Raw genomic sequence first — 25,618 nt, 5'->3', positions numbered from 1 at the left:
AAGAAAGAAAGAAAGAAAGAGAGAGAGAGAGAGAGAGAGAGAGAGAATGAAAAAGAGTGTTACACAGATGATACAAATGAGAGAGTTTGAGAGGAGAAAGAGAGTAAATAATTATTACACGTACTATTTTATTTTATTATTAAACATATCGGAATTAGTCTTATTGACTAGTCGAATGTGGCTCATTCATTTCTTGAGGCAGAATTGGTTAAACCGGAAAAACGGAACAAGTGGAAAATCGTACCTGCCTCTTTCCACACCTGCGGCCGTGGTACACGTGTGTGCATAAGTATCGATCGGTGGCAAGCAAGCGTATGACCGAGTAGTAAACATATGGCCCTCATGTGTTGGAGTTTCAGCTGCTCAGACACCCGCTCACCGCCTTTGTCAGGACGGATTGATTACATTAATTCACTTCTATTCAATGGACTGTGGTGACATCAGTGGGGGAGAGGTTATTGAACAATAATCCCTACGATACTCACGACAACTCTTTGGCAAATTTTAATAACCATTAATTAATTTATTAATAATTTTGATAACTGTTTAAGTATTTTTGAATTAAATTATATCAATAATACAATAATAATCCTCATTTCCAGTGATCACTTTAGAAGACATTGATATTAGTCGCCGGGAATGCAACTTTTCTCAGCTTCCTCGACGAACTTTAACGGTTGGCCACGTTAAAGCTATTACGCCGTACATATTTTTTGATGCACCATAGGAACAACAATAACTACCTGCTTGTTCTCTGGAGCAAGTTTCTTAATATTCCAATTAACGGATTTCTTAAGCCCTGGCAAACACTTAAATTAAAATGTATTCCATTCAGGAGAAGGTTGCGTGGTTAAAGAAATATTACGGTGCAATTCGGCAGTACCGGTCATTTTGATTGGCCTTTCCTTGCCAGCAGGATTGGTCTGGCAGACGCCATCTTAAGCGGTCTTATGATTTCTGAGGGCAGAACACAATGATTATAAATTCACCAGCCCTAACACACGAAGAAATCACCCAACAGTTAGTTTCCGGGGGAACTGGACTGCTTCATTAATTGGTGTGAGCAGAATCGTCTTCCTTTGAATGTTAACAAATGTAAGGTAATTATATTTACTAAAAATATCCTACCTCGTTTTGATTATTTCATTGATGGGCAGAGATTAGAAGAGGTTGACACTATCTCCGACCTTGGTGTCGTTTTCAAAGAAAGGACGATTTCAGTGATCATATCAAACAAATTCGAGGTAAGGCTCTACGCAATCTTGGTTTTATTACTAGATTTTCTAGAGATTTTAAAAATGTCTTGGAATTTAAAATCAATCCCTCGTGCGTAGCCATCTGCAATACACAAGGGTTGTGTAGGCCCCTTACTACGTTGGTGAGATTAGTGACTTAGAAAAAGTACAAAGGAAAACAACCAGGATAATGGCCTTCATATTTGGTCTTGCAAATTTGAATTACGTGGAAAGATTGAACTGGCTTAGTCTAGAGTAGCTTAGCTCCCGCCGTATTTCTGCTGATCTGATTTGGGGTTGGAAATTGTGGAATGGGGCCCTTGATATCCAGAACTTATAAAGATTTATCACTAAGGATAAGGAACTAAGCGAACACTAAGGAACCATAAATTGTTCTTTGTTCCACATTGCAAAACAGAATATGGACTAAACTCCCCCCTACCAAGGATAATAAGGTTGGTGAATTATTATTCCAATGAAATAGATGTATTTCACGATTTTTTGCACTCAGTTAAAGTTAAATAAAAACGTATACTTGCCATGAATCCTTAAGCCATGTGTTTTTGTTATTATTGCTTAATTATTCATTTGTTTCTTTTTGTTATTATGTGCTTTTTTTACTACCCCTCTTGTACATTCATTCTGTTGGAGTTATAAATAAAATAAAATACACATTACAGTGGATTTCGTTTTTCACGGCGTGGAGGAATAATTATTAGTTATATTATTATATGAGTTATAACATCTGCTTAGGGGGTATATGAAATTATTTCGTAGAGGATGCCACTAAGGATGCCATAAACACCCGAGTGTTCAGAGGCATAAATATTTCTTTATTTTGTACGTTTCGGGCTCATTGGCCCATCCCCTTGAGCCATTTCTCAATTTGGGTCTCCATACAACGGACGATTTGATACTATGTCTGGGCATGGCTAGGAAAATTTGATAGTCCATTTAAGCAAAGTTTTAAGCGTCCAACACGTACGGTACGTACTACAATGAACCCCGTATATAAATACATATTTATACATTTTCTTTATACTTCACACTCTTATTAAATTGAACGAAAAAATCGAAAAATATTTAATAAAAAGTTTCAATAACTTTAGTTAAAAAACAGAACAACACATATTACATAATTATGATAACCCATTTCTTTGAAAGTTTGCAAAACTGTAGGCAATCCTAACTGGCTCCGATCTGATTGTAGTTTGATGAGTATGAGACATTTTATCTTAAAACGTGTTTTTACGTAATAATCCAACCACTGTGAAAGCGTTTTAGAGTTATTCAGACGCCAGTTTATGGAAATCGCGATGGGACGTTGTTCAAGACATGCGTGAGACGAAATTCCACAAGATAATAACGAAAGAAATTCTTCCACAGGTAATGCATTCGAGGCAGTAATCGTCTAGGGATCATTAGGAGGGTTTAGGGCGGTCGAGTTCCCATGTCGGGGAGAAAAAACTCCTTTCGGGAAACTTTCTTGGAACAGGGCGTGGACCTCGTATATCAATTCTACAATCGAGAGCCGGCTAGCACTTACCAGGCCAGGATTTCTTTCTTCTCACGAAACAAATGCCATTCGTAGAGCCGAAAACTGTAGAGACGGAAAGAGCAGGACGCAGTAACCACCGCAAGAGTAACCACCGGCATCGCTAAGTTTATAAGAGGAATTATAAGGCTCTTCAGACCACGGACACAATTAGTACACACCTCTAGTAACTTTTCCTGGAAAAATCCGCTTTGTCTAATTTTAAATGTTGGCGTGATTTATTTAATTGATCTTGAAACTTTTTAAAAAGTTACCATTTATAGCCCATTACCTTTTTTTTTAATCTTAAACATTTAAAATAAGCTCGAATATTGAAAATGTCAATAAAGTTCCAGGGGATCGTCAACATTGGAGTCCCGTGCTAATTCCGCTATCTGTCATGTCAACTGCGAACTACCGGCCGCGCTCACTGCCCAGTGGTTGTTCCCAGTGCCTCGAGGAGTTCTTCAGGCAAGAGTGAAAACGGCCAGACCACACCTTTCGTCATAAATACGCTATGTTTTGTCTTACGTGAAATGCTAAAATAATATAAATTGACGACTTATTGCTAAATAAACCTCTGGCTACCCTAAGCTCTCTTCTCTTCAGTTGGCGAATTTTGCTGACGACCTAGCAGTTCTGTCCCAAATGATAACAAAAACTATCCATAAGAAAATCGTTTACAGATGAGATCGGAATGTGCAACCATACGATAAACCCAAAAAATCCAAACTGGTCTGCTTCAATTACAAATTAAATAAATAATGAGAACGAAAAAATTAATTAATAATAATAAGACGCTGTAACCTGGGCCTACTGTTGGAATAAAACCTAGGTTGAGACATCCATATAAAACGGCTCATTGAACTGTTTACAGCTTTATTTTCTACCAAACTCGGAGTCACCTTTACGTCTAAAGAGTACGATATGCTTTTCGGTCGGCATACTAATGTGCACGTTTCTTCTTGACACGTTATACTGTACTTTCCACCCTCAAAAACCGTACGAAGATACAAAAATACACCCGTGTTGCCTACTGATACCATAGTGTTAAAGTGTGCTAAACTTTTTGTACATGCAGATGTGACTTTTCATATTTTCAAACTTGAGTTACTAATTTAATTCCAAACAGAAAAACATACCTTTTTGCTCTTGCGTAGAACAAGCGAAATCTTAAGAATAAATTACATGATACTGAGAAAACGGTTCAGCTTTATTTTAAAACTGTAGCACTGGATCAGTAATATTGGTTTTATTATGGTTTTCACTGTACAATTCAAAAATTTACTTTGTGTTGAAGTTGGTGGCGAACGTGAAGAGGTCTGGGCGGAACTGTGACCAAGGCTTCATTAGCCGGGCGTGAAACGGGGTTGGCTCTACCTCGTTAATGCACGACTGACCATGACCTTATACCATCCCTCTGATATGAATACAATACCATGGAAAAAAGACCATTATCATTTGTGGCGGGAGGAGGCATTCCTATATTATGTCTAAATTTAAAACAAAATATTTGATTATTGTTATTAGAAGAGGTTCATAAAAATAAAAAACGTTGTCAGCTAAAAATACATACATATACACCTATACATTGTGAAATTTATTACTTCAAATCAATAGAAAAGTTAAGTTAGTTAGTAAATTTAGGACTACTATGAGAGATACATGAATTTTAAGAAAAAGGTGTTTGCCCAAGAAAAAGTCTTATGACGAAGATAAGTACACAAATCTAATAAGAAAAACATTTTAAAAACGAATTAAACATATTTTCCCATGATCATATGTTTTATGTACAAATTTAAATAATCTATCATTTACCTTAGTTATAGAATTCGGCTATTACGAAAAGAAGAAACTTTTGATAACAGAATGCTTTCGTCGAGCGAAGATGAATATCTATATCGATCAGCGAGGAGGGACAAGTACTGGGACGCTCCAAGCACACAGCAAAAGAAGGAAATGAAAAAGGCCCACGACAAGAAGATCATAGAAGAGAAGTCGGAGACATCCGGAGACGAGAGCGAAAACGAGACGACGTCGAACACGAGCAGTGATAGAATGAAGAAAAATCAGGGAAAACAAGAGTACTCCGACAACATATATAACTCGCAGAGATATGCGGGCATCGGCTCTCTCGACGACTTTAGCGAGTCGTCGAGCAGCTGTAACGAAAAGAACGATTCGAGCGAGAAGAACGACGACGAGGAAAAGGCGAGCGAAGACACCGAAGAAAAAAGAAAGTCCGATGCGGATTCGGCGGAAGACCAGACGGAAAGCGAGGACAACAGGAACGACTGCCTCCAGCAGGACGATCTCAAGTGGCTCAACTCCATTTTCAAAAATGAGAACAATGCGAAATTTTGGACTCAGCCCAGCGGTAACGAAAACACCTGTTATTCCACGGAACTTCCGACCAAAGACAAAGGCGCGTTGAGTTCTAAAGAGGACGAAAGTACAGACAAAGAGGAAAAGAAAGAAGACGCTGGAAAAGAAGGCAGCGAATTCTGCGATGACGACAACTGCTTTCATAATCATGTAAATCGATTTTTATTCGTTCATTTGGGAATTACTCACGCGGATTTTTCAGGTCTGCTACAACGAAGGGGAAAATGGTTCGGACTACCTGAAAGACAGACTGGAGAAGTTGCAAGGCGAACTGTCCTCAATGAGGAAAGAATTGGCCGAAACCAGACTCGCGCTGGAGAAGGAAAGGAAGGAAGTCGAGGAACAGGAAAAGTCCAGTGCCACCAGACTGATGCTGCCGTCCGTCGCTTCCGACGTCTTCCTGGACAACCCCATCTCACTTGGCAGGCCATACACAGCCCATTCTAGGTAGGTGTTCATATGGCCCATGATAATGCTAAACTGTATTGATTCTATTTGAGCATTTCTCCTTTTTCTTAGTTTTAATGACCACACGTCGGACCCCTTGTGCAGGCCGTTGACCGTGTCCAGTTTCACCTTCGACCTCGAGAATAAGCTGAGGAACTCGCGGGAGGACGCGTCCGCTGGTTACAAAGCCACACTGGACACCCTCGAGAAGTTAATGAATAATGAACTGTCCAACATCCAGGACAACATGGGCCGCCTTGAGCCACTGACCAAAATGGCGGCCAACTGGGAATCCGAACCGATCCAGGAGAGGAAGTGAGTAGTTTATCTATGATATCGTCAACCGTTAATTTCTCTAAACTTAAGCTTCTGGGTTAATTATTAATCTCTTCTATTGCAGGTCCCTCATCTACAGGCATGACTGCACCGTCAAGGTATTGTCCTCACAAGGGCAGACGGACATGGGGAACCGCAAGATACACGAAAGCCGACTATTGGAATCGTGATAGGTTCCTCACAGGGTAAAATAAAAATTTTGTTTCGGGATCTCTTTCATCATTATTCTTTTTGAGTTAATGATTTTAGAAATTTTTGATATTTTAAGCACAAAAGAGTGAAAGCCGGATAGGAAATAGCAAAACATTTTTAGGTAGGCAAGTGAAGGGTATATCAAGCTAGGCCGATAGATTCGGTCGTTTGGTAAAAGCACTGACCTCTTGGCAACTTACCAGGTATAATTTCCAATTCTTTCGAGAAACTGATTTTAGAGAGTAGAAAAATATTTCCCTCTTGTGTTTTTTCATAATAGTCAAATCAGGATGATCAGGAAAGGAAACTGTATTTTTTCTGCTCATACCCTTCCGCATCCTACGAGTCGTCATAGTAATTATTTTCGGTCTCACTTTGTTAGAAATTACAAACCCACACTTAATAAATATATATAAATAAGGCCAATACTGTACGTACAGTGCATCGGTTGGTAACGAGGTCATCCCATGGTCAACCGGGTTTATTTATCTTAGGGAAGATTTACCTTAGCCCATATACGTATTTAGTAATCATAATTGAACGTATTATTTTAATTAATTATACTTTTGATCTAAGTCTTGGCTGAGATGAAAAAGCAAGTATCACGAGCGGGATTCGAACCCACGACCTTCGGCTCAATACGCCGCTGCTCTAACCACCGTAATGTCATGATAGCTCAAGTTGTTAGGGCAGCAGCGTGGGTATGAATCCCGCACGTGGCACTAACTATTTTATCTCAATCAAGACCTTAGATAAAAAGTATACTTTTTTCGGCAGTCTACCAAGGCTATTGCCGGCACCTTACGTTTTCACCAACACGCGTGCTTTTTTTAAATTATATTTTTATTTATTTCATTATTTCTAATTGTATTTACCCCTCCACACGTGAGTGATAAGGCTCTACAACTGACTCATACCCCACGCATTCAAACTTAGCCTAAACTTAGTTTGGCGGGTTTCACGGTACTCCATATTCTGCCGAAGACCCGCTCTCATTCTCGCTAATAAATACGGTCCTTTCATTCCAAATGCACAGCTAAAAATTGGGGAGGCAGTGGGGTATTTATATTACGTCTGTGCCTCCCCCTTTCACTCTAAAACCACCGAACCTAAAGCAAAAAAAGTATAATGATTAAAATAATTTACCTTAGCGTTTTCTCCATCCTCAACAACAAATCCCGCCTAATTATAAAAACCTAAAGTGTATACAATTATAATAAACTTCAATCTGTCCAAAATAAAGCTTTTAGAATAGTAAACATTCCGGGAACTTGGATCGACTGCATACATAATGCACTAAATATAGCCTAATAATTAATTCAATTACGAAATCAAAAACCTCCACTATGACAAATAAAAAAAAAACAGGAGACTGAAGGGCGTACTACTGTGACAGTACTGGGATAATATTGTGTTAATAGTAATATTTATTATTCAGAAATCGTGAGATGCGGTCTGGGTGATAAGGCACACCAGACCGCATCTCACGATTTCTGAATAATTATCGATTAACGGTCATTAACCACCACACAGTAATATTTATGTAGAAATTTACATTATTGAATACAATGTAAACAAGCGGCGATACATTTTTGTAACTATTCTATTCTTAACAATACCCTATTAATATCTTAGTTATTCATTTGATGACAGATGCAGAATGTGCTAACAAGATCGTGGTTTTCCGCACTTTTTTCCTCAAATTGAATATTTCAAAAAATAAAACTGCCATATTTATATTAAAAGGATGATATCTGTAAGAGACTTAAAACGTTAAAAAGGAACAAAAGTTAGAATTTAAAAAAAATTATCCTCCCCGGCGGGGAATCGAACCCCGGTCTCCCGCGTGACAGGCGGGGATACTGACCACTATACTACCGAGGAATCTGGCTGTTAGTTCCCAACCACAGTACATATGGGACATTAATCACGTTCTAGGAATAGTTGCTCATAATTTGAAATTTTATTTACCAATTGTTTAATATAAATACAATAATAACTATGTTGAATAATCAATTTAATCTCGGTGAAAAATATTTCACTATTTAATGTTAAGCAAATTACAAATTATCTTTAATTAATGATTATTTAGACATCGTGAGATTCTGTTGTGATGTAGGTTTACAAAAACGTGTGTGTGGTGATTAGTGACCGTTAATCGATATTTATTTAGAAATTGTGGGATGCGGTCTGGTGTGATGTAGGTTTCAGAAAAACATTTTCTTTATCGTGCCAACGTTTCGATCTTTAATGAGATTATCTTTAGGGCTCAAAGTGTTTGTCTTCTGTGTTTACGAAAACGTTTTCTTTATCGTGCCAATGTTTCAATTATACAAATTTCAAGAAAATCATAAGATATAATGATGTACACAATAAAGAAATTTTAGATTTAAAATTTGTACAGACTCAGTGTGTTTTCTGTGCAGTTGTGTCACTGATGTGAGTGTTAGTGAGATATTAATGTTTTATGTTTATATATGTTTAATTTTGAAGGTGGGGAAGGAAGTAGGGATAGAAATTCATTTTTCTATGAGTAGTAGGCTTGTTTGAGGTGAAAGGGACCGACAATAATGGAAAACTCAGTTCACTTTGAGTGAGTAAAAATACTTGGATCAAACCTAAAATTTCTATATTGTGTTCATCATTTTATAAATTCAAATTCATCTTACGTGTATTTGGATAATTTAAACAACGTGTGATGATTAGTGACCGTTAATCGATAATTATTCAGAGATCGTGAGATGCGGTCTGGTGTGATGTAGGTTTCAGAAAAACATTTTCTTTATCGTGCCAACGTTTCGATCTTTATTGAGATCATCTTCAGGGCCTGGGATTTACATTGCTTACATTTAACAAATACATGTAGGATGTGGAAAAAAGTGAATTTATACAATGCAAAATATATTATTTATATTCAATCAAAGTATTTCTACTCACTCAGTGTTTGTCTTCTGTGTAATTGTGCCATTCTTGCGTATCGTGTTGAGAGTGCCAGTGAGATATTGCTATTTTGTGTTTATATACGTTGGATTTTGAAGAAGTGGGGAAGGAAGCCGGTATAGAAAAGACATTTTTGTATAAGGCGTCGGCTTCTTTAAGGTGAAAAGACGGCACTCTCAACACGACACGCAAGAATGGCACAATTACACAGAAGACAAACACTTTGAGTGAGTAAAAATACTTTGATTGAATATAAATAATATATTTTGCATCGTATATATTCACTTTTTTCCACATCCTACATGTATTTGTTAAATTTAAACAATGTTTGTAAATCCCAGGCCCTGAAGATGATCTCAATAAAGATGGAAACGTTGGCACGATTAAGAAAATATTTTTCTAAACCTACATCACATCAGACCGCATCTCACGATCTCTAAATAATCATTAATTAACGGTCACTAAACACTACACATATATAATTAATGTCAGCTTTTAATATTAAAATTTTATACTTAAAATCCAGGATAAGACAAATATGAAAGAAAATAACTCAGTTGCATCGAAGCATTCGAGAAATATACAAAATTCCTAACGACTTTGAAACTATTATTAATAATTCATAAGGTTAAAAAATAAGAACATCTACTTATACCTATTGTTTCAAGCATAATCAAGTTGAGAATTAAGTTTAAGTACGAGTAAGTTTAGTCTTGCAATGACACCACTCAACAAGAAGGGTCCCGATTCGAATCTTACCAAACCTTAATCGGTACCCAAAGTACATCCAAAAGGGCTTTTCGGACCGGGGACATTGGAGGTTGATATGACTTATGTGAACTCTTTGTTGAAAAAAAATCGTCAAGGTTTGTCCTAATAGTAAACTCCAATCCCGATTCAATTATTCCTATGACTAATTAATTTAAAGGATTAATTTAATTAAACGAATAAGTCAAGGTTTACCTGAGTATTGTGTGAAAAACAGAACTAGATGATAACTATGTGTATTAAAAAAATTATTAGTTGACACATTATTCTATCCACTAATAGTAAAAAAAAGTGGCCACCCTTGTTTATTTTAGTAAATACTTGCAATCGTTATAATTTTTATTTTTTTGTTTACTAGATATTATTATTTAAATAAGAATTAATTAATATAAGATAAAAAAATTTATCTGAGTAAAACAATTTTACCAAAAATGTTGCTATGGAAGCAATGAAAAAATATTCAAGCCAGTAAGGAGTATTTCATCCTCTCGCATTGATCACCGCGTACATTCGATAATATAAGTTGAAATTAAGAATTAAGTTTAAGTACGAATAAATTTAGTCTTGCATTGACACTACTCATCAAGAAGGGTCCCGATTCGCATCTTAATCCGCACCCAAAATACATCCAAAAGGGCTTTTCGGACCGAGACATTGGGTGGGTGACTTCTGTGAACTCCCATTGGGAAAAAAATCGTCAATGTTTATCAGATAAATTTTTATTTTTTGTTGTTTACTAGATATTTTTAAATAAAAGAAAAAAGATTAAAAAATTAAACTGATTAAAACAATTTCACCAAAAATGTTGCTATGGAAGCAATGAAAAAATATTCAAGTCAGTAAGGTGTATTTCCTCCTCTCGCGTTGATCCCCGCGTGCATTCGATAATATAAATTGAAATCGTGGCAAGACGTGGCATAGATTTCATGAGGTTTCGACTGTAGTGCTGTGGAATATTTTTATACTCTCCAACATTCTTATTTCTTGTAAATTTCCACTGTGAAGTGGGTTCGAATCCCGCTCGTGAGGCTAACTTTTTTATTTCAACCAAGACCTCAGATAAAAAGAATAATTAATTTGCACAATTAATACATTACCCGTATTCCATTACTCGCAATTTATCTGCCCTTCGCAAACCTGTCAAAGCCGGAAGCAAAACAGTTAGTTGCATTTGATTAGACGTAGTGGTGTTGTACTAGTCAGTTATGTGATGTTATGTACATTTTGAAAACCTATTTATATAAAAAAAAATACTAGAATCTCATGAGATTAGCTGTATGTCTATCTCTCACTCATTTTTCCTCTTTCAGACCGCATATTTTCTCTCGTGAACTACTCCCATTTTCGCAATTGATCTATACTTAAATTAAATTACGTGAATTAAATTTGTAAAATGACAAGTTTTTTAGGCTCAATAAGTCGATGTCTTTCACCAAACGTTTGGTCTACAAGTCGACCAATGGATGGTAGAAAAAATGTGAAAACCGTATTTGATAGTTATGAACTATCGTAAATCCTAAAACCTAAATAACCCAACCCAAAAATTCTTGTCGTGTTGGAACAACTTTGGACGGTTTCTTCAAATCTTGTTCATCTATGAACATTAAAATAAAAATTGATTGAGTTTGTTTCAGTGAAATATGATTATGTAATTTAATTCTTTTCTATAAATGTTTGCCACTTAGGGAAATTTAAACAAAAGTGCATAACTAAATTAAATAAACAAACTGCGCAATTAATGTATTAGTGTCTTCTTTTATGCTGCATTTATGCTTGAATTTAAAACCTCTTAATGTGCCCCCTTTTTTGCTGAACATTTCTATCCAGGTACAAGTCACAAACATCAGTTTGCATGTGTTTCGTCAAAACTGGCAGTTGTGCAAACAGAATTCTCCGAGCGACAATCAAACAATACGGGTCGAAGATCATTTTTTTTAACCGGTACCATTAAGATCATACATTGGACTTTTTGAAGTTTTAGGTCCAATTAAGAAAATCTGTGGGGCGGGGTCGGAAACAATCTGTCGTCCCTTGAGCCGAGTCTACGGGCCCAACCCAATCTGTTCCGGAAAAATTTAACGGCCAAATGCACATTTCGCCCGGCCGCAGCATACCTGTTAGGACCACCGATTTCCAATCACTAAGTCAGGTGGTCGTGGCGCTTGCAGACCAGGTGTGGCACGTAGATGATAATCGAAACTCCAGGGTAAACACGTGCGAGAGTGTCGTTTGGTCTCGCATTTTTTTAAGTCGATGCCAACACCAATTCGAATAAATAAAAAAAAAATACAACGGTATACTCTAGAGGTCCGCCTTTTATTAATTAAGGTTTCTGGTTTGATTTTTTTTATTTTAATTTAGAACTGTATAGAGGGATTCTAGGTTGGACCAAAACACGAAACCTCCGTAATCCTGTGAAAAACTAACTTCATGCCATGCATTGCGCCGAACATTTTACCCCCAACATATGTGTATAACGCAAAAACGCATTTATAACGCATGTATAACGCAACGTGTATCATTGATGGCCGATGCACATGTAGAAGTGATGAAATTTAGCTACTTTGTCCTCACAAATTACATAGAAGGGGACTGCGCGTTTCCCCACAAATATGGCTTGAACCGCACCGAATATGAACTACGAATATTGCGGAATCATTACACGCTGTCTACAACTGTCTGTTTGGCCGAAGAAAATGTACTTTTAGTAATTACATGTTTATTATTTCATTAAATTAGAGATGGTTAGGGATCGAGTTTGGCACTCGGGCTTGCTTTGGAAACTGAAGAACATCCTCCCTCATACGTACTTTCTCATACTGAGATCTTATCTGACGGAACGATTTTCCCGGACCGTCAGGGAACTGAATTCTCACCTTATATACGCATTTGGGCGGGGTTCCTCACGTAAACATATTTGGCCTATTTCTATTTTCAATATACACTGCAGATATTCCTAGACATGTTAACATTTCAATACATACATTCGCTGATATTCACAGCGATCCATACACGTAATTCAGACCCTTCAATTAGCACTCAACACTTACAACAACCGAATGAATTACACAAATTAAATTACAACACAATTACAATTCGCAAAATGGAGAATGAAGATAAACCTAACGAGCTCTCAACACGATACACAATGACACATCTACACGGAAAACAAACACTTTGAAACCTGAAGATGATCTCAATAAAGATCGAAACGTTGGCACGATAAAGAAAATTTTTTCTAAAACCTACGTCACACCAGACGTAAAAATATCTGTCCTGCAGTGAGTATAAATGGAATCCCATTGCTTACCTTGTGCGTTATCTTGGGCTTTTCGTGCATAAAAGACCGACTTGGAATTTCCACACAAGATCACACAAGATTGAAAAGACAGCAAACAAACCGACGTTATAAATTATTAAAGACTATTTGACTCACGATCAAAATTATACATTAGCAAACTTTTAATTTTATAAGACAATGACAAGGCCTTGGGCATACGATGGTCAAGTGTGGGGCTCAACCAAGGATTCCTATTTCAACGTCTCCAATCAATCAAATCTAAAATCCTCCGTCAAATTATAAATGTTCCTTTTTACGTTTCAAATACACTATTCATAACGATCTACATATCCCGTTGGTACACGACCTCATCAAAACCCGCTATAAAAATTTCATCAATCAGTGAACATACACAATAATCTATTAGTACGACATTTATCACTTCCAACCCTACCTGAAAATCCTCCAAGACGATTGAAACGAGTGGCCTTCTCCTTGAGTGAAGATGGAAAAGATTTAAGTGTTAAACAGTTATTATTATTACATACTTACTTAATTCAATATTTGTAGTCGTAAATATCAAATAAATATAATAAAAAAAATTGAATTTCATTCAAAATTTATTAAATGTCAATAGCCTGAAAACTGAGTTGTAATTTGATTTATCTGCTGAGTTTTTCATCGGCTGTTGGGTGAAGCAGTTCAGTAATCAACTCATCGTTAGTCGTACCGGGCTACAAATATTGGTCTAAGGGGGTCGCGTTCACAATCCATTGGTCCAACCGGCATATCCTCGTATTATACACAACCAGTAGATTTAAATTTGTGATTGTGACACGGCATCATCGAGAAAGCTAACTATTAATAATATATTAATCATTCAACAGATCTCTTATGTATATTCTTTTCAATCGCCTACGTGGTAATTGTTGGGAGGAGTAATCGTATTTGTGTGTTAGAGTGATCTTGTATTTGATGTGCAAACGTCTGTAATTTGTTTTGATGGATGAAAAAAAAACAAAGTTGTATGTTGTTGCATGTAAAGATCTCTGAGTGAGTTATTGTCTTGGCTGAGACGACCAAAGGCTCAGAGGGTTTCGACAAAATCAAGTTCGGTTTTAAGGAGGCGCGTCAGGTGTACGGAGGAGGCGCAGGTGGGGCAGAAATCTGTGCGTATCCATGTGATTCGTGGTGCACCTGACCGCAAGGAGCTGCATCTGCCTTTGTTTCAGGGCCAGCGGCAAATCTGGAGATCTCAACCGTCTGGCTGAAGAAGTAGTGGGAGTCTTATTCTCTCGACCCACCGATTGGAGCTTTCGAATTTTCAAACCCAACGGCTCCGGCACATATGGACCCGTTTTATTAATGGGCCCGGTTCATCCTCTCAGCCCACGACATGCCGAGGTTTAAGTTTAAAATCCAGAGGTTTATTTTTTCTCCTTCCGCCTTCGAGGAGCCTTTCTCGCCCAACGGTTTTTCCATGCCCTCCCGCATCTTTTGAACAGATTCCAATATAAGATACAATAAAGAATATTTTTTTTATCGCTTCAGCCAGTTTTTCAAGTCGTGTTTTATCAGTTAAAATTGTTTTAGTACACATTCTTCAATTGTAGTGTAAGTGTCCATAGTCAAAATTACCACCCAATACTATAAGTATACAACAGTACGTAACAAATAACTGTTAACTTTTGGATAATTTTCATTTGTTGAAAGATTTTAAGCCAGTTCTCAATGCCCAGTATATCCCATACCACAAAACGCTACAATAAATTATTATTCCCTCTGTCAAAAGAAAAATATTTTGACTTCAAATCAATTAAAGTGCTTTAAGATTAAATTTTCATACGACTCAATAATAAATTATTATTTGGAAATCGTGAAATGCGGTTTGGTGTGACGTAGAGTTTAGAAAAACATTTTCTTTATTAACGTTTCGATCTTTATTCTTTATTTATTCTTTACTCTTCTTTAAGTGCACTCTCAACACGACACACAAGAATGACACGGAAAGCAAACACTGAGCCCTGAAGATGATCTCAATAAAGATCGAAACGTTGGCAGGATAAAGAAAATGTTTTTCTAAAACCTACGTCACACCAGACCGCATCTCACGATCTCCAAATAATCATTAACTAACGGTCATTAAACACCACATCAATAATAAAGTTTTAAATGTGGAAATTTTTCCTTGTTGTCTCTTGGTGACAAACCTGATCGATACCGATCATTTTGTTCTTTCTTCCCTTGCGTATAGGCAGACAAAAAGTTTGATCTGAAACGATCAAAATAAATTTAAAGTTTTGAGTTTATAATTAATACAAGAAATGAATGGATTGATTTTAATAGAGTTAAATGACCCCAAATGTCTTTTATTTATTACACATTGCAAAAGTAATCAAGCCTAGTCGATGATTTCAATATTATTATTGAACAGTGGTTTCCTTTCATAAATAAATTCCCTCGCCCTGTTCGATTTTTTGATCGAAAACCACTAATCTAATAATATACAATTTTGCTACATAGTAAATATTACATGGAAGTGGTATTATATGTGTAGCAGAAAGAAAAATATTGCTTTGCTTAAAGAAACTCAGTAGGACTTGTTTTCTTTGGACAAACATTCCTAGTAACCAGTAAAGATAAACAAAGGAAAACAGTTTAGTAAACACTGAGCTAAAAAGTAGAACTTCAACAACAACACTTTAATTTAACAGGAAAAATGATTGAAAATAGATTTGTACAGATTGGAACGAACGTGATTGTTGATCGCCTTAATCTCATGCCAACCATTTTATTTCATGAATAAATTCGTGGATGAAAAAGAATATTACACCAGGGTATTATTTTTATTAACATTTAATTTTAAGTTTGTATGCGGGGGCTGGTTTGAAGTTTATTTATAATTCAGATATGTTTTTTTTTTGGAAATTAGTTTTTTATGTAATCACTGTTTTTCTTTATGCACTCAAAACTCTTTATAAAATCGTTGATTGTGCTATAATATATTGTGGCGTTACTTTTGTCTGCTCTTGTGATAAGTTAGTCATTTATCCTTGTTTTCTTTTCTGTTTTTTAATGAGTTTTTGACGTTTGGGTCGTTTTGTGAGTGAATGTGTGATTTATTTTTCTGTTATGTTTGCAATGTTGTTGTTCCGTGAGTTGATCGCTGCCTTTATGCCTATTACTGTTTTGGTAAAGATTTGTTCTGTTACGTAGATTTGGCGTTGCGCTTGAATCCTTTTTGTAGTAATTTTGTTTTTGTTGAATTTCGTGTTTGTTAGGTTCACGCATGTGTTGTCCAGTGAAGTGTAATGCGAGGGCTGGGTTTGGGATGTTTTTTTTAGTTGGATTTTCTTTTTTAGGTTTTCTGTTCAGAGTGTAATCGTTTTGTGTCTGCGTGTATTTTGTTTAAACAAACATTACTAATGTTGTTGAAAGTATGAGACATTTCGAAGTGTAAGTCAAGTAGATTTATATTTAGTTCGTCTTTTTTAATGAAATGACCCAATGTTTGTGCAGAGAATGGTAACCCATTTTGTTTGTTGTTTGTCGGTTTTTTGTACACACCTTATAGGCAATCGGAAGGCGAGGCAAGGATAAGCGGACCAAAATGATAAGAGGTAACGATCAAATTACAGGTTCATCAACCAGCAAACAAAAAAGATAAATCACAGTTCTCACTTCGCCAGAACTCTACAATCAATCAATCAACGAAAACGAAATTGTCTTTTATTATGTTGTTCTTTTTTCAACATATAAAAACCACGCGTTTACTTGCTAGACGGTTGATACACTTTCAAATTGAAATTTATTTTTTTATATAATGAATTTTTAAATTGATATGCATCGACCATTGTGGCAACCGTTGTCGGGTTCACCTGAGCTTCGGGGGATGCCACTTGTGGCCGGAGCTCAAAGGGGGAACCGTTTCCAGGAAGTGTCCGACCTGTTCTGAGGTCTTTTTTGTCAGGCCCTCTTTTGGGGCTGGGCTCTTGTTCGAGGCCGTGATCCGCTGGTACGGACGTAAACCGACGAAAGAAGCTCGGCTCGCATTCCTTCACGGCTCAACGGAAAATCCCTCATTGCATTAATCCACGAACAACGTCAAGAGGTCGGGAGAAAGGTCCTAATCAATGGAATTGTACGTTGATAAGAATAACCGGCTGTCTTTAGACTTGATGTTATGAATGTAATATGTATCCTTACAACGGCATATATCTCTATATGCATGGACATCTTATTAGATTATTTAGATTTTCCGATGCCGCCTTGAATAAATCGAGTTTAACACGTTAACGTTATTTATTAATACATCAGTGAAAAAGGTGCTATGCCACTTGAAATTGCAGAAAGCGTAGTTTCCAAGAGATATTGGTAGAGAAATAGATACGTTGAAGGTGTAGCAATCCAAGTCCTTCCAATTTACGAAATTAACGAGAGAGAGAGAGAGAGAGAGAGAGAGAGAGAGAGAGAGAGAGAGAGAGTGTGTGTGTGTGTGTGTGTGTGAATACTTTGTTCTGGGACTAGAGCCCTAAAAATAACAAAAACGTCATAAAATCTTTTACAAATCTAGCACTTAATGACGTTTTGACTTACTTTTTTTAACTTTTTGTCATCTTTTTTTTACGAGGGTTCGCAACAGCAGAGGTCATATAAACCCTCAGGGTGCCAGTGTTTTTGAAAAAAAGCCCATTTGTAAGTATGTCGAGTTCGAATGCAGGGCCGCTGGATTCGAACCCGGGACCTTACCTTACAGTGCCTAACCGTTGCGGCCACCGACATCCCCCCATGAAGGTTTGACGTTAATCAAGTAAAAAAGTTGAACTAAATCACATAATACCAACTATAAAAAATAGAAATAATAGAAGCAATTGTAAGGATCATTCTCTATCTTTTGCTAACGTAATCACATATCGTAAGCTTAAAAGATGAGAAAAGGAAGGTAACAAGTTTTCTAATGTAGCAAAAGCACCAATAATATTGTGAATTATGTTGTCTCTGTTTGGAGGGAGATGTGTTGGTACAGAAGGGATTTAAAAGAGGTATGGAAGCTTTGCGGATTGACAAAGGCAGAGAATTCCAGGAATCGAGCTATGAGGGACCTGTCCAATATGCAAGTTTTATAACGAGGAGGGTTGGTCATTGGGAAACGAGCGGGTGTTAAGAGAGTGGATGAAGGATTTGAACTGAAGTACCTTGAAAATATAGTGAGGTCGACTAGAGTTTATGGATTGGTAAAGGAAGGAGCCTAGGAAATACTTTATACGGAAGGAGGGATAAAGCCAGGATAGATGCTTTTCAGACGCTCTTCTTGTTCCTACGTAAGTCCTCCATAAGCAACACAGCTGTAATCGAAGAGGGGAAAGGTGAAGGAGGAGACAATAAGTTAACGAGTGAAGGTAGAAGGAGACAGGACTAGCGGAATTGAATGAGGGTTCTAATACTGAGTCCGGAAATGTATGGTTTCCAGGAAAGGTTTTGGTCGAAGGTAACACGGAGGTTTTTAACGTGGAACAGAATGAGATAGGCTGGTTGTTGATGCTGAAAAGGAGGATGGGGGTACGTATTTGAGGGGATGACAAGATCCTATAACAATGGATTTGCACTTTCTACCATTTAATTTGTCGTTTGTTTTACGTGCCGATTCATTTAATTCAGATCTTCCTGAATTCTGGGGATAGCCAAATGAAGATCAGAGGGATGGAAGGACATTGGAAGTCGTCGGCATAGAGGTACGATTTAAAAACCGCATTCCTTCATTGCGACCTGTTTTCTGGGTCGAGGGAGACCCGAGGAATGGAGACGTCCTTTTGAGGGCCTCCTTCTTCGGCATACCAAACAAAAAAAATGGGAATGTTTTGTCCGCCAAACCCTCCGTCGTATATTAACATTTCTCAGTTGGCTTAATACATACCACATTTTATTATTAAATGAATTCCTATAGTTAACCGTAACAATAGGTTTTTTAAATTATTGGGTTTGAATGAGTTTTTGGATCAATATAAAGTTATAATGGATGCCCTGATACGGCCGTCTGACATTAACACATTTCCCTTGACATAACACCAAATCACTACTAAAGAATAAAGTTTTTCGTTATTAAAAAATTAAATTCTCTACCTCATTACCAACTGGTGCACTTATAGGCGTGGATCAGGCTGAATGAGCAAAGAGCCAACAGTTACATTTACGCTGAAACGTCAAACCTGCCTACCAGTGCACATTAATAACATGGTAATATCTCCAATGAACAAATCTGCTTTCTAGGGCTTTACTCAGCACACTTACATGGAACCTACATACAAGATTAAAAAACAACAACTTGACAAAAGAAATGAACTACTCACACACCTCCTAGCACCAAAATCAACACTAAGCATACATAAAAAACTAACCGCTTATAAAACACTGGTCTGACCTATTTGGAGTTAAGAAGTCGAACTGTGGGGCTCGGCCGAATCATCTAAAATCCAACTAATTTAATCCTTTCAATCGACAGTTCTCCGCCGTATCCTCAGTGCTCCTTCTAATTCACCAATCAAACGATCCATAAATATTTTAAAGTCCCACTCGTGAAAGATCTAATCCAAACACGCTTCTTCAATTTCCACTCTAAACTATTCCTCTGCCCTTGTTCAACCCCTGGTTGGTTTCTCGCCCCACTGCCTCCTGGTGTGACACATCAGTCAAATTTGTATTATAACTATACTATGTGCTCAATGTATGGTTTGTACAGATAGCAATAAATAAAATTAATCAATTTTTTTGTGGTCATAACTGACCATATTACTTATTCCAATAAATTATTCTTTTTATCTAAGGTTTTTTGGTTGTGAGGAACTTCGAATTTAATGAGGAGTTGATGTCCGAGTGGATCGAATTCACGATAGCTCAAGTGAGTAGCGGCGTATTGAGCCGAAGGTCATGGGTTCAAATCCCGCTCGTGACACTAATTTTTCATCTCTACTAAAAACCTTAGATAAAAAGAATAATTAATTAAAATAAATAAAATAATTAAATTACGTTAAAAAATTAAATTAGAAAATGAACTAACTATTGCATTAAAGTCTGAAATTAAATCAACTTAAATTAATAGAAATAAATTCTCATCTTAAAAATTTGCTATTAAAGGCAGATAATTACTGAAGCAGCATCCAGATGCCTGATAGCATTAAAAAATAATCTAAAAACATCCCGTAAAAATCGGCTTTAAACCCCAGAAAAGCTTTAGAGTTGATTTACAGCCTCGTAATAACGTTTAAGGCGGAGCGCCTTTATTACTTACTTCCAAAAAATGCCGAAAAGATTTGTTTGTACAACCCCTTCCGAGTTTTACCCAGCATGGCAAATTGGTGCGTCCTTTTAAAAGTTTAAATGCCCGGAGCTACCTGTGCGGCCGAGGATTTTCTCTCATTTTTCGACAAAAAAGGGAAAAAGGGAAAACTCCCCCTGGTTTCGAGAATAGGCGTATTAAACAGAAATTCTCACTTTAAATATTGCGGAAATTCGAAGTAACAATTAACGTCGGGAATAACAGCTGTCATAACGAGCCGAGACCGGGAAGCCGAATCACTCGAACCGTGGGACAGGCTGTATCAATATAAGTTCAAATTCCACCATAAGGCCCCATGCTAGAGAAAAATTGTTGACTGTACAGAGACTTTCTTGTCACAAAATAAAGTCCGAGTTTAGAATTAATTATCCGGTTAACACTTACATGTTAGTGAGATGCGTGAGAGCGGTCGGACGTGGATGAGACGACTGATGCCGTGTGAGAAGCTAGTCGGTCCGAAGCCAGTCGACCTTGGGTAAAGCTAGTCCCGGCGCTTCTCTATCAGAAAGCTAAAACAAAGTATTCCAACCGTCGCTTTCCTTAGGTAGAAACGGGCTTGGGAAACGTCCCGGAGGTCCCAAGGGAAAGACATCGGCTATTTGCAGAGGGCTGGAAGGTGACAGGTTCATTTCTTTGTCCTCCGGCGCCGGCCTTTTTCAACGTCTGCATCCCGATTTTTTTTTTTTTTTATTTATTTACCCGAATTACGAAATCATTCTCAAAGTGGTGATGTATTTGTAAAGTGCGATATACGCTTAATTGGCGTCGTTAAAAGCTTCTTACGAGCAAAGTAGCAACGCAAAGACCTGATAATATCTCGTCGTTTTTCATGGAACAGTTTTAATTGATAGCAAAATTGTAAAATAAATTTAAGAAACGAAGAATGTTTAACAGTTAATTAGTTGATAAAAAACTAAAGTCTTTACATGCCATGTCGAACGAACAATATTTACAGAACGATCTAACGTAGTCCACACCTTTTGTTTTCCTTCTAGAAATTTGACTTTAAGAATCGAGATGAACATACTTTTTTTTTAAACTTGTTGATATCTCCAGTTTTTTCTAGTTCAGTACAGATGGTGAAGGATAGTGTCCCAAAACAGACGTAAAGAACGTAATGATCGAGAGAGAATTAAATAAAGAACCCAACGCCCATGATATATTAAATGCTTAAACTTTTAGTTCTATTAAGCAATTATGTATTAATAGCGTTAAATAAAACTGTAAAAACTCTTAATTTCTTATTTCACTTTCAATGATTTTTTCCAACTGTTTTAAGATTACCAACCGGACAAACCGGGAAAAGTCATCCACAACGCTGCATTCAGTTGAAGCAAATCGACCAACCACCATAAACTTTAAACCTAGTTTTGCTCCTCCCGCCCATTTGATGCGCTTCGGCATTCCATCTTGATTGGTGGGCTTATTGTATTTGTGTGCAGGTTCATCACCTCTGGACATCAAGGTGAGATTTCAGACTCTGAGAGTGTTGCCCATAAGATAACTGGCCACTTATTATTGGGAGGTGCACCAATACACAGCTGTTGGGGGTGTTGAAGAGGCTTGTTTTCTGAATCCTTCCAGGCAGCGAGGAAAGGAAGGAAGGAAGTCGTCAAATCCTCCACATCCAGGGCATCTGTCGTCCTGCGTTGGTGCGCGGTCGTCTGTAACCGTCCTTATCTTGACCACCTTATGTTTTTAGTTTCCTTGATTATCGGAAAGGAAGGACACGGAACTCATCGTCCGTGACCCTTCTTTCGTCGTGAGGAAGGAAGACTGCCAGTGTTGAGTTTTGAAAGAAAAGCGAAATGCATTACCAGAATTATAACTATTTTGAATCAAGCAGTATAACAATCGTAATCACTTTATTCAAATATCAAAATTGATTTGGCAAAATTAAGAGTTTATTATTCTAGAATGAAAAAACCGTAACATTTTAACTTTGAAAACAATGAAAATACGACAGGTTTCAGTATTTTAAATGTAAGTTCATGTTTAACTTTGAAGTAAACGATGGTTTGAAATTTTGAGTTAAACAGTTCTTCTCTTTCTCTATCTCTCACTCACTCTCCCCCTCTCTCTGTCTCTTTTTCTCTATCTATCTCTATCACTCTATCTATCTCTCTACCATCTTTCTATCTATCTCCGTCTCTATTACTCTCTAACGTTTTTATCATCTCTCTAACGATCTCTTTTTTATTTCTCTCCATCTCATCTCTCACTTTTTCTCTGTCTATTTCATCTCTTTCTCTCTCTCTCTCTCTCTCTCTCTCTCTCTCTCTCTCTCTCTCTCTCTCACACACACACACACACATTTTTGTCATCTCTGTAACACTCTCTTTTTTATTTCTATCACAGCTCCGAATTTGTACTCACCCAAAGTGTTTGTTTTCTAAGTAGATGTATCATTATTGGGTGTCGTGTTGAGTACAAATACTTTGATTGATTCTGAAATTTCTAGCATCGTATAAATTCACTTTTTTCCACATCCTACATGTATTTGTATAATTTAAACAATAGTTATTCAGATATCGTGAGATGCGGTCGGGTGTGATGTAGGTTTCAGAAAAACATTTTCTTTGTCGTGCCAACGTTTCGATCTTTTATTGAGATCATCTTCAGGGCCTGGGATTTACAAACAATGTTTACATTTAACAAATACATTTAGGATGTGGATAAGTGAATTTATACAATGCAAAATATATTTTATATTCAAACAAAGTATTTCTNAGATGATCTCAATAAAAGATCGAAACGTTGGCACGATAAAGAAAATGTTTTTCTGAAACCTACATCACACCCGACCGCATCTCACGATACTGAATAACTATCGATTAACGGTCACTAATCTCTACAAATTTAAACAATGTTTATAAATCCCTGGCCCTGAAGTTGATCTCAATAAAGATAGAAACAATGGCACAATTAAGAAAATGTTTTTCTAAACCTACTTCACACCAGACTGCATCTCACGATCTCCAAATAATCTTCAAGTTATAGTTAGTATCAAAAATAATTCATATGTCAAAAATTTCCATACAAATTATGTATTGTTTGTTGTCGTCATAAGACGACTGAACTGGTGACTTAACTGAAATGGTGTATTAATGTAACTTCTGTAATCTTTTCTGATAAGTGTCATGTGTCATCTAAGGAAAGAGCTAGTAAAGGGTTGAAATAATGGGGGAGAAAAGTAGGAACATATGTCGATTCGTTCAAGAACTGATGTTAAAAGATATATGTACAACTGATTTTGCTGGAAAAGGCGGGAAATGCCTCGGTCGGGTAAGGGATCGCTTGTGGTTTATGGGCAGACCTTCCTTCATTCGTTTAAAGGGCTTACCTTTCGACTTTTTTATGGTTGGTAAAATAGAGGAAAAAAGTCGCCGCCCTCCGCAGATCGAATTTACGGTTTGGATGGTTAACATGAAATTTACAGTCTTGTTTTCATTTTGCGTATAGATTTTTTGGGGTTGATTATGACTTTCAATGACGAAGGAGTTTCGCTGATTTGCGCGAGTACCGCCTGGTACTATTTGCTCTCTGTCAAATATGTTAGTTACGCCAAATCTTTTTCGTATGTATCTTTCTTAAAAAATAAGGTGAAAACGTAAACATTCAACACTACCTATTTAATTTTTATACAATATATAGTTTTTGCTCGTAGACCTATTGTACTAATAGACTGCCGTCGGTCGTCAAACCCACTCCCATGGTCGTGGTTATAATCCACCTGACAGATAAATCAGTCGCCGCCCGGAATGCGTAGGAGGCAGGTAGAAATTCCCACAGTAATGAATCCACTTGTCCCTCTCTGGCTTCCTGCGGGCTAACGGGCCCTTGTTGCTAAGGGCCGAAGGATCCCGGCAACTCCCGGCCCAGGGCGACCTCGGACACTGTAGGGAATAGGCAAAACCTGCCCTGGGAAAAGGAGACCCCGGTCACGCCGTCCTTTCTAATGATTATAAGTATTTAATAATAGTCAGCCATTACCAACTGCCAGCAATTGATCTATTATTAATAGTGTTAAGATATCCCCCTTTTTTTATTTTTCTAACGATATCAACAAAGGTTTCGATCAAGCCGAATCCCAATGAACCAAGAGCCTAACGACCAAAGTGGAAACCAACCACTGAAGACGGCGAAATGCCCACGTCACACGCGGACTTCAATAAGAAATCTCACGACTCATCGATTATTAAGTCCTCCAAATCACATACATTAGTAAGCAACCGTGGACATACTTTTGTTTATTTGAACAAAAATAATGCCTTTACGTCCCACGGAACATCTGTTAAAAAGGTGATTCCAAACTACATTTGAAGTCAAGATTTCTAGTTATGAACCTTTCCATTAAGTAGGAAAGTTGTTATTCTCTGATTCTAGGACCCTGGTTCTAATTCAGGATTAGAACCCAACGTATTTCCAAAAAGGTCTGTTTCGAAAATAACGGAACCCCCTGGGGTTAATATGACCGCGTAGCTCTCCGTAAATAAACAAACGTTGACACTAAATTCCGTATAATCAGTATGATTACGAAATATATCAGAAGCAAGGTAAGTTAAATAATACTATTAAAATAACTTGTTATCTTCAGATAATGCATATTATTTATTATTAGGCCATTCCCAAAAGTTAGCAATTGACCTATTAGTAGATACATAGGAAATATAAAATAGTCTCGTTTTTTTAAACTTTAAGTTTTAAATTAAATGTTATAACCTTTAACTTTTAAACCAGACCAAGTAAAACCCCAGTGAGCCAATTGCGAAACGAGCAAAGTGAAAACCAACCACTGAAGATGGTAGTGAATCACAAGAAAAAATGACACAAAAAAATACACAACGGAGTCCAAACGGTTCAACTCTATAACTTTCTCGTCGGGATAAATCATTCACAAAAATATAGACAAGAGTATGGAGACTTGAGACTTTTGTAGAGAAACAAAAGAACAATTGAATGAAATAAGGACAGAAAATTATACAACATAAGCGAAATCGATCAAAGACCATCTTCATAAGGAATGACATGAACGAAATACATGAATTTATACAAAAATTCCAAGTCCACTTTAGTACAAAAGGTGTGGAAATAGTTGAATACCTCTAGGCCAAGGAAGGCTGTTGGTATACCGAATGATGTAGGAGTCACGAAGAACAGGATTATTG

The 25,618-nt window shown here is 37.0% G+C and overlaps 2 protein-coding genes and 1 non-coding gene across 5 annotated transcripts in view; 1 reads left to right on the top strand and 2 right to left on the bottom strand.

The window, feature by feature from the left end:
• Positions 1-25,618, bottom strand: part of LOC106673069 (M-phase inducer phosphatase-like) — a 124,416-nt gene that overhangs the window by 49,904 nt on the left and 48,894 nt on the right. The gene's annotated exons all lie outside the window — the stretch shown is intronic.
• LOC106673070 (uncharacterized protein PF11_0213-like) lies at positions 2,565-22,285 on the top strand. 3 transcript variants are annotated; one of them, XM_014405011.2, is made up of 5 exons: positions 2,565-2,621; positions 4,593-5,304; positions 5,357-5,601; positions 5,674-5,916; positions 6,002-6,151. In XM_014405011.2, the coding sequence occupies exons 2-5, from the start codon at positions 4,639-4,641 to the stop codon at positions 6,105-6,107; spliced, it is 1,260 nt and encodes a 419-aa protein (XP_014260497.1). In that variant the 5' UTR covers positions 2,565-2,621; positions 4,593-4,638; the 3' UTR covers positions 6,108-6,151. The 3 variants fall into 3 exon arrangements, with proteins under 3 accessions (XP_014260497.1, XP_024082233.1, XP_014260498.1); XM_024226465.1 differs by lacking the exon at positions 2,565-2,621 and adding an exon at positions 21,893-22,285 and having other exon boundaries at positions 4,531-5,304; positions 6,002-6,122; XM_014405012.2 differs by lacking the exon at positions 2,565-2,621 and adding an exon at positions 21,517-21,687 and having other exon boundaries at positions 4,531-5,304; positions 6,002-6,122.
• Trnad-guc lies at positions 7,942-8,013 on the bottom strand. The gene has a single exon. It is a non-coding gene; the product is annotated as a tRNA-Asp (tRNA).

This window comes from Cimex lectularius, unplaced genomic scaffold (genome assembly GCF_000648675.2).
Source record: "Cimex lectularius strain Harlan isolate CLEC.00 unplaced genomic scaffold, Clec_2.1 scaffold99, whole genome shotgun sequence".
Lineage (NCBI taxonomy): Eukaryota > Metazoa > Arthropoda > Insecta > Hemiptera > Cimicidae > Cimex > Cimex lectularius.
The sequence above is the reverse complement of the archived record's forward strand: the minus strand, read 5'-3'. Positions and strand labels throughout refer to the sequence as shown.